Here is a 10,618-nt window from a genome sequence, read left to right on the forward strand (position 1 = left end):
CACGTGCTAAGTGTGAACAGCAACCCGTTTACCCCGTGGCACAGCCCTGAGCTTGAGGCCATGTGTTGCAATCCCTGTGCTTGCTCCATGGCCCACTCCTCAATTGGTCGCTGCAAGGACAGTTAGCAGACATTGCATTGGTGGCTGCCTGTAATCTGTTTAGCTACTGCCTGAGTATATATACATGGTAAATACACAATAAAATCAGACCTGCTTCCTGCTTGGTTTCCAGAGGTCTTGATTAGCAACTCCACAGCCACACTCTCCTCTACCCTGTTCCGTGGACCTCCTCACTGGGCAAGAGAGAGCCCTCCCACCCAGGAACAGAGGGACACAGCCTAGTGTGATTATGAGGCCACGTCATTTCATCCCAGCAACCAGTTTCCCCTTCCAGATCACCTCTATGGTCAGGGTCTCTTCAATATTCTTTTTCCCATTTATGTGTGCAACTCTTCTAAGTTCCTTTACACCCTTTTCTAGCTGATTTGTGACAATCAGCCACCGGAAGGACTCCACAAGCTTCCTGATTAAAGAAGAAAGGTACAGTAAATATTCAACTACTTAATTTCCACACAACCTTTGAGATTCCTTTACCTTTCCATTTATACATACTTTCTCATTATGGAAGTGTAATTTATAACCAAATCTTCTTCTTCCACTGGACTGATCTTTCACTAAGATGAGGGACATATCTGGCCATTAATGTGTGAAAATAATTATAGGCATCAGTAAACAAGGATCAAATGGCATAAATCATCCATTTGCCTTCCAATTTTTTGTTTTGATATATAATTTACATATCATAATATTTTCATAGGGTACAATTCAATGAACACAATACTCAATGGTGAAAGACTGAAAACTTTTTCTCTGAGATGAGAAATAAGGCAAGTATGCCCACTTTCACCACTTATTTTCAACATAGTACTGAGAGTTATAGACAGATTAATTAGGCAAAGAAAATAAATAAAAGGTATCTATAAAAAAGAAGGAAGTAAAATTATCTTTTTGCAGATGATATGGATTTCTATATGAAAATACTGAAGATTCCAGGAAAAAAAAAAGATGTTTTAGCTAATGTATAGGAAATGCAGCAAAATAGCACAATACAAAATCAACATAGAAGGTCAATTATATTTATATGCAATAATAATGAACAACTTGAAGAGAAAATTACAAAATAATTCCATTTACATTATCAGCAATCAGAATGAATTCTTAAAAGTTAACCAAGGACTTATAAAATAAAAACTGCAAAAAAAAATGGCTGAAAGAAAAAAAAATTAAAACCAATGGATATACATCCCATGTTCATGGATTAAAATCAATGATAGCAATACTACTAAAAGTTATCTACAGATTCAATGAAATCCCTATCATAACTCCAATGAAGATTTTCATAGTAATAGAAAATACACTCTAAAATTTATATGAAATCTCAAAGGACTCTGAATAGACAAAATATTCTTGAAACAGAACAGCATTGGAGAATGCCCACTTTCTGATTTCAAAACATACTACAACACAAACGTATTTGTTACTACAAAGCAACAATAATTACAACAAGCTGGATGCGGTGCTGCACGCCTGTAATCCCAGCCGTTCAGAATGCTAAGGCAAGAGGATCATGAATTTAAAGCCAGCCTCAGCAAGGGCAAGGCACTAAGCAACTCAGTGAGACCCTGTATCAAAATAAATAGGGCTGGGAATGTGGATCAGTGGTCAAGTGCCCCTGAGTTTAATCCCTGGTACCAAAACAAACAAATAAACAAAAAAAAAAACCAATATGGTGCAGGCACATATACATACAGGATAGAATAGGGTAGAGATCCTCAAAATAAATCTTCACGTGTATGGTCAAATGATTTTTTACAAGAATGCAAAGACAATTCCATGGGGGGAGAGGGAATGACAGTCTTTTTAACAAATGAGGCTAGGAAAACTTGATATCCACATGAAGAAAAATGAAGATGGATTCTTGCCTAATGCCATATATAAAAATTAACTCAATATAAACGGAAGACCTAAATGTCCCAACACAACAATTCCGGTCTTCAGAATTTATCAAAAAAAAATCAGCATACTATTCTGATAAATTAATATCAATGTTTATAAGTGTGAAATTCACAATAGCCAAGTTATAAAACCAGGTGTCAATCAATAGATGAACACATAAAGAAAATATGGTATATACACACATAAAGTTTTATTCAGCCATAAAGAATAATAAAATTATGTTATTTGCTGGAAATGGATAGAACTGAAAAGCATAATGCTAAGTGAAATAAGCCAGACTCAGAAAGTCAAAGATTAAATGTTTTCTTTCATATTTGGAAGGTAGAGATTAAAAAAGAATAAAATAAAAGGAGCTCATGAAAATAGAAGGGAGAACAATATAGCAGAGGAAGGCAGGCAAGGATAAAGAAGGAAAGGATGCAAAAGAAAGGTACTGGGCATTGAAATTAACCAAACTGTGCTACGTGCATGTATAAACAAATCACAATGAACTCCACACTTATATATGATCATAGTGCGCCAATTAAGAAAATAAACATGTAGAAGAGAAACCATAAGAGTACAGGAAGACATTCAGAGGGAGTGAGAGGGCAGGGAAAAGGAAGGTAAGGGAAAATGAGATATAGGAAATTATATTATGTGCATTTATGAGTATGTCACAATGAACTCCACTATTATGTATTATTATACCGCCCTCATAAAAGTATAATAAAATTTTTTATTTTTTTCTCTTCCAATGATTTCATGACAATTTTCTGCCTATTTTACAAAAATGGTGACTGCATAGTGCCAACCTCCACTCAAATTCCCATTCTATTTCCTCTCTTGCACCTTGGATGGCACAAAGGATGTTAATGGGGACATGAGTTAGGACCAGTATTGGGACCATACAGATACCCAGTGACATAGCTCTTCTGTTATCACGTTGGCCTCTCTTGTAAAGAATGTGGAGATTGTTCATACCTGGAGGGGAAGAGGAGGACAAGCAAGGGTACAGACACAGCCAGTTGCAGTGTGTACCACTTTTGAATGGCAAAAGCCAGTCCTCCAAGGAACATCTGACCAATACTGTAGGAAGACAATATCAGGACTATTCCCACAGACTTCCTTTGGGACATTGTCCATTCTGACACTGGAAGAAAATATGTACATAATTGTCATTCCAGGCAAAGGGTAATTTCACAGTCAATTCAGGCATGAGAAAATGAAAGTCTCAAATTTTTTACTTACTGAGACAAGAAGAATTTATCATAATAGTCATGACACTCAACCCAGCACAGAAGTGTAATATGCAGTAAATGAGGAAGGTGGGGGCAAAGGCTGCTGCAGTGTCAACGATGCCCAGCTGGAGTAAGCACCACAGGTACACCACCTTCCGCCCAAACCTAAGAAAGATCGGAACAGGTAAGCTTATTTCAGAACAAAAATAATATGTGGAAAACAAGAAAAGATAAAATAACTTGAGAATTAGGGTAAAATGTTTAACAAGTAGGACATTGTACTGTGGTCTAGCAGAATCATTATACTAGTCAACAATGAAAATCACAGATGTAAGCATCCCTGCTAATCTGTGAGCGATGCCAGAATGTGCAGCAAAGCACATGGTAGAGGACTTTGATGCCATGTGGAGCCATATCAAGAGGAGGAAATAGGGGAGGTCATAACAAATGTTTGTTTTAAAACATTCATTTAGGAAAAGTGGATTTGTGTGTCATGTTCAGAGTGCTGAGGAGTGAAATCAAGAGATCCATACTTGGATCTGTGTGATCTTTAGGTAAATGCTGAAGGATTCGAAAGGAAGTGTGGGAAGACAATACATCAAAGTTGCAGATAGATGGCATAACCACTACTCTGGGCCATGTCAGTGTTCAAAGGCCTCGGGAAATGTGTTTCAGAAGACGACCTGGCAACTGTTCCCTTTAGCACAGGAACCGATAGGAGGTCCACAGAGGAGAGACAGAGAATAAGAAACAGAAGGGCATATCACACAAAAAGAACAGGAAAATATTTGTGTCATGGAGCTCCAGGGAAGGGTCTCATTCTGGAGTTAACTTGGACAAAGTTCCATGAGCTGATACAAAGTTTTCAGAAATGTTAATTTTTATGGTTTAGACGTGGTGTCTTCCAAAAGCTGGAGGAGAAATGACCTAATTAAACTAATCAGTGAGTTAATCCATGGTGTGTGGGGAGCCACTCTGAAGGACTCACGCCTTCCAGTCCTGAAGCAGGAGGCTCTGACTGATCACTACATTTTGTTGTGACTTGGGCATTGTCCCAGCTCAGGAAGTTGAAGGCTTGTCTTCAGATGTAGGTGTCACCCCTGGGGTTGAATGACAATCACCTGTCCCTTGTAACCCTGCTCCTTCTGGCCTTTTTTGGATAGAACTTTCTAAGAACAAGGGTTCCCCCCCCCCAATAAAAGCCCACTTCTGAACGAGCTCGCTCCCTCTCTCCAGCCTCTTGTGAACTTCTCTTGCTCTCCCATTTGGGGAGTCTGAGGCGAGAACAGAGAAGCTGTCCTAAAGATTGTTTAAAGGTAAAGCGTGTGTGTGTGTGTGTGTGTGTGTGTGTGTGTGTGTGTGTGTGTGTTATTTGTTGTCCCTGGAAATTCACACAAACGACCATAAGTTCAGCTACCCGCACAGGTCGGGGGCAGCAAGTGGCGCCCAATGTGGGGCCGCTCTGCCGCAGTCTGGCTGGGCACAATTCAGGAGCCACTTGTCAAAAGAAAGTAACTTTATTTTTAGAACTACACACGCCAAACAAAACAGCTCTTCAGAAAAAAACCCTCAGAGCCCAACTGCCACCACCGGCTTCCCACAAGCCTCTCACCCCAACACCAGCCTCTCCACCTCCCACAATCCTCCTACTCTTGAGGCCGATTGGCTGGGTCGCATGGGCAGAGCCAAAGAAGTCCCCCAATGAGCAGCTCCGTGGTTTGAAAGGGCAGGGAAACAGCCCAATGAGCATCACCGCAGAGGAGCCAATCAGCTAGATGTTGCTGGGGCCGCTGTGAGCCAATCATCAGCCGGCAGCTGGAAGTTTGCTGGCAGCTGGAAGTTTGCTGGGGCCCCTTCGGCTGTGGCTCTCAACACCACTCAGGGTGAATTTCCAGGTTGACAGAGAGAGCAAGCACATTTGGAAGTGGGCTTTTATTGGGGGGACACTTAGAAAGTTCTTAGAAAGTTCTAACCCTGGCCAGAAGGAGCAGGGTTACAAGGGACAGGTGAGTGTAATTTAACCCCAGGGGTGACACCTACATCTGAAGACATGCCTTTGACTTCCTGAGCTGGGACAACACCCAAGTCACCACGAAATGTAGTGATCAGTCAGAGCCTCTTGCTTGAGGACTGGAAGGCATGGGTCATTTAGAGTGGCTCCCCACAGTGGTGGGATTAACTGAGTGGTAAATGGAGGCAGGTGGGGTGTGGCTGAAGGAAGTGGTTCGTTGGGGATGCAGCTATGATGTATATATTTGCATCTTGTGACAGCAGTCTCTCTCTGCTTCCTGGTCACCATGTGAGTTGCTTCCCTCTGCCACACTCTTCCTCCATACTGTCCCCTTAACTTACACCCCTATCATCTTTCCTCTGGACTACTTCAATAGACTGACAGATGGTCCTTGTTACCACTCAGTGGAGAAATAAGGCATTTAAAAGGCAAAGTTATAAAATTCCCATTAAATTCAAAGGCTGGGAAGTGCAATGAGAGTAACTTGGGTGGAGGCATCACTAAATAGGGAGTCAGGAAAATGAGTTTTCAGGAAGTAACATTTGAATCTGAGTACCCAGAAATTGGGCTGAACCGTGTACAGGAAAAGCATTCTAGGCAGAAAGAACAGCAAATATAAATGCCATGTGGCAGAATCCAGCTAGATGTTCTGAAGACTAGCAGAGAATGGAGAAGGGGGTAGGCAAGATAAGGAAGGGAGGCAGGGGCCAGATCTCAGACTGGCAAGACTTGAGAGGAAACTCAAGGTTTTATTCTATGTGTGATAGAATACCACTGGGTGTTACCTGGGGAAGAACAATTTTAAGCTTGAGAAGACACAGGTCAACATAGTGTATGGATGGAATGTGTTATCAACAACAGTCAAATGATAGCTGCAAATGTGAGCTACAAGGGTTCTAAGAAACTGGGTGGCAGTGGGCCCTTCATTTGATAGGGGGGTTGAACTTCATAACATCTGACTACGAGAGGCAGGGGAGGTGAGGGCAAGTAGAAGGAAGTTGGATAATGGCACCAAAGCACAAGTGGATGGCAATAATAAATTCTAATCTTCTACAGCAAAGCATGTGATTATAGTTCACAGTAAACTATAGTAAGTATATTTTATGAATCACTAGAAGAGAGGAGCTTGAACACTGCAAACCAAAATAATCATAAGGAGACGGAAATGTTCATTACCTGGATTTTATCAGTATATATAAGGTATACATAAAATGAAATATCACATAGTACTTCATAGTACAATTATGATGTGTTTATAACATTTTTAAAATGTTTAAGGTTTGTAAACGTATCTTGAATACATACACTATATGTATTCAATATATACAAATATATCAAATTTACGCACTTTTTAAATTTGTGAACTAAACTAATTAATATAGTAAGTTTCTTTATGGTCTTCCATTATTTCCATTAGATCTGTTAGGGCCATCTTACAAATCTCTTCATGGTCTCTTGTTTGCTACTGTTGCCTTCTATCAAATTATACTCCTAGTCCAATAGTCCCATGCCACCAGTGTTAGATCTCTTATTAAGCATTTTTTGAGATTTAAATAACACACAAAAGTGTAGATATCAAACGTTTACAAGTTTAATCATTTTCACAGAACCAATGTACCCATTTAACCAGTCCTAAATCAATAAAACATCACTCTCATGAAGAAGCCCTCTCAGATTCTCTCCTGGACACTATTCCGACCAAAAATATCTAATATCATAAACTTTACCACTATATATTATTCTATCTGCATTGATCTTTATAAAACTTAAAATCATGTATTATGTAGTTCTGTGCCATGTAATGTTTCCTGCCGCAGTCTGGCTGGGCACAATTCAGGAGCCACTTGTCAAAAGAAACTAACTTTATTTTTAGAACTACAAACGCCAAACAAAACACCTCCTCAGGGAAAACCCCTCAGAGCCCAACTGCCACCACCGGCTTCCCACAAGCCTCTCACCCCCACACAAACCTCACCACCCCCCACAATCCTCCTGTTCTTGAGGCCAATTGGCTGGGTCGTGTGGGTGGAGCCAAAGAAGTCCCCCAATGAGCAGCTCCGTGGAGGAGCCAATCAGCTAGATGTTGCTGGGGCCGCTGTGAGCCAATCATCAGCTGGCAGTCTGAAGGGCAGGGAAACAGCCCAATGAACATCACCGCAGAGGAGCCAATCAGCTAGATGTTGCTGGGGCCGCTGTGAACCAATCATCAGCTGGCAGTCTGAAGTTTGCTGGCAGCTGGAAGTTTGCTGGGGCCCCTTTGGCTGTGGCTCTCAACAGTTTCCCCTATGTTATTGCATGTGGTAGTAGTTTGTTCTTCCTCGTCAATAGAATTTATATGAATATACCACATTTTTTATTCTACTGTTTAGGGATAATAATCTGAATGTATGCTCAAAGAAAACTTTTTCATATTTTTCACTTAACTGTTTTTTAATTCATTCTCTAGTACAAATTGGTAGTACAGAGGCCTGAAAACCAGGGGGAAATGAACTCTCTGACACAGAAATTCATACAGGTAACAATTAAATGTGGTATGCTCAAAGTCACAATTTTAAACTGAGATTACTAGGTGGCTTTGAGCATCTTCACCCCCACCAGTGTTCTTGTGGGAGACATGCTTGGATGAGGGTCACAGCTGACTGCCTTCTCTAGCTCTGCCAGGGTGCTAGAGAAGGCACAAGTTTCTCACCTCCAAGTTTCATCCTCCTAACTTCTTAATAATTACTTTTTCTGGTTACAAATGTTACCTATTAAAGTCATTTCACAAGGATCAGCATCCAGGTTACAGGTCCAGTGACTTATGATCCCATCAGGCCCACAGTGCTACTCAATCCTCAGATTTTATAGTGACGATTACCCTCTGTACGTATGCCTACACTGCATGTGTGAAATTATGACCAGTTTAAAAGTATCTATGCTCATTTATCTTACAGGGTCTAAGTGGTTCAGAATATCACCAAGGCCAGGCACTAATTTTTAAACATGCAAATGCCTTCTCCCTCAAGACTCCTTCCTCTCCCTTTGTTGAACTCCTACATACACTTCATATCCTCGATTTGCTCTGCAAATTACTTCCTGAAACTGATATGATTGACATACCCTTTTCTGTCCTCTTTAATGCAGCACAATGAGTTTTTCACAACAAATTGTAAATTCCAGTTTATGTATTAAGTGTTAATATTTTATTGTAGTTTCCTAGAGTCAGAAAGTGATACCAGTATACACTTCAGTGCAAAACACACAAAGTTCAGCAAGATTTCTTAAAAAAAGAATGAATGCTTACTGAAAACTTAATCTGACCAACAGTCTAAAAGAAAGTGAGGTGACACTCACCTGTCTGAAAGAAGGCTATATATCAGACTTCCCAACAGTGACCCAGTCATAAACAGAGTTTGAACCATTGGTTTTCATGACTGGAATTCACAAACCAGGTCCCACTGGAAGAGAATCAAAAAAGCACAGTGGAGTTTGAGAAGGTTTTGAGCCTTTAAAAGGAGCACAAATTACCAGATATGATGTATGTGATCCTCTGCTTTGTGGATCCTGCCCGATCTCCAGCTTCACCGACAGTCACTCTGCCCTGGTCGCCCTTCCTCCACTTATTTCAGCCCTTCAAGTGCACTTGCCTCTCTCTTGCCTCATATGCTTCCAATATTCTGAACCTTTTTTCTACATGTCTTTATTCATTTTTACCTTCAGGCCACCAACTCCCTTTATTCCACTAACTTATACACATTTTCTGGCTACTACAATTTAAAACATATAAAAACACATTTTTAAGAAATTTCAGTTACCAAAAATTTTAAAGCCTTAATTTATTTTTCTCATCATGTAAGTGGTATAAGGACCTTGCCTTTGACTTTTCTTAGCAGTCCATAATTCAACTACTACAGTATCTCTCATCCTTGGCCACACATTGAATCATTTAAAGAACAACAAAAAAAAAAAAAACACTAATGCTTGGATCCTATGACCAGAGATTCTGATTTGCTTGCTCTCAGTACCAGTTTTTCAATAAATATTGAGAATCACTGACTTAAGTGTAACATTTGATCAATTTTTAAATTATAGATCTTTCTCACTAGATTAAAGGATAATTATAGGTATATGTTTTATCTATTCAGTTCATTAACTCCAGTACTGTACATTCTCAACAGCATTGTGGGGTGAATAAGCAATTGCTACCTGCAGAAGGAAGGAAGAAAGTTTTAATTACAGTACACATCTGGGGACTAAATGTATAAAGCAAGCTTTTTCTTGTTATTACCTCCAAACTCTTTGATCATACAAACAGTATATTGGGATGAGGCACCTTACCTCAGTTATGATGGTGGAGGGGAAGTAGCTTCTGTCATACACCCAGCCATCCACACAGGGCTCTGTGTCTGCCTCAGCTGTGTTGGTGACAGTTTCATTCAGGTGAAGGAGCTGCCACTGGGGATGGATGAAGCGACGACACTTCTCTGGTTTCAGGTTTGAGTCCAGGGGAATGGAGATCCTCAGGAGGGCATCTTGGCTGAGAGTTCTGGTGACATTACCAGAGACAGTGTCATTGTCCAGAATCTGGACCCAGCAGCGATGATCAGGAGTTGCCGCAGTGAAGTTCTCCAGTACAATATGAGAGGATGTTAGGAGGTTGGTAATACAAAAGAGAACTAGCTGAAAGATTTGGAATCTCCCCAGGCCTCCGGCTTGATCCAAGAGCTCATCAAAGGACATTGAGGCTGAACAGGGGATCACCTGAAGGAATCACTTTATGGAGGTAAATTCAGAAGGAGAAAATGCTTCCTTTCACCAAGACCTGTAATGTGTTGATCCTCATTCAACTTTCTCCTGATGGGCTGTGACTCACTGCTGCAGAATAATGGAAGGATTTCCTCAGAGTCCTTGGGTTTAGACAGACAGATAGTTTCAATAAAGTTACAGAAATATTTGGCAAAGAGACTTCTACTTACTGACAACTGAGCCTGCTTAAAAGATACTCTTTGAATGATTCTGATCTTTGAGCTTTCTGAGAAGTCAACAGTGGACTTGTTGTGGGTGTAATCTCCCTATGACCCTAAATATAGCTTTCCATGATCTGTCCTTTTCAGAAAAGGAATGTTGGAATCTCAAAAGTAAAAAGCTTTATGATATTACTGTGTAAAGAACAGAGCATGGCTTTTCTTAGGACTGAATTGTCTTTTTTTATTGGTTGCTCAAAACATTACAATGATCTTGACATAGGACTGAATTTTCACTAGAAGTTACTGAAAAATATTCTTGGTTAAAATAAAGGAAAATGAGATATTGAATGTAAATGCTGATTGTTGGTATCTAGAATTCTGCTTCAGCTTAAATAGTGACAGTGATTTTAAAGTTTTTGAAATAT

The 10,618-nt window shown here is 40.2% G+C and overlaps 1 protein-coding gene across 1 annotated transcript; it reads right to left on the reverse strand.

Annotated features, from left to right (window-relative positions):
• Positions 1-360: 360 nt before the first annotated feature.
• LOC308641913 (steroid transmembrane transporter SLC22A24-like) lies at positions 361-9,966 on the reverse strand (the record flags this gene model as incomplete). Its single annotated transcript, XM_081280486.1, is given in 6 exon segments — positions 361-523; positions 2,980-3,148; positions 3,247-3,401; positions 8,581-8,654; positions 8,658-8,684; positions 9,565-9,966. Coding segments are annotated over 6 exon segments (990 nt in total).
• Positions 9,967-10,618: the final 652 nt, after the last annotated feature.

The sequence above is a fragment of the Spermophilus citellus genome, assembly GCF_964194105.1.
Source record: "Spermophilus citellus genome assembly, chromosome: 2".
NCBI classification, from domain to species: domain Eukaryota; kingdom Metazoa; phylum Chordata; class Mammalia; order Rodentia; family Sciuridae; genus Spermophilus; species Spermophilus citellus.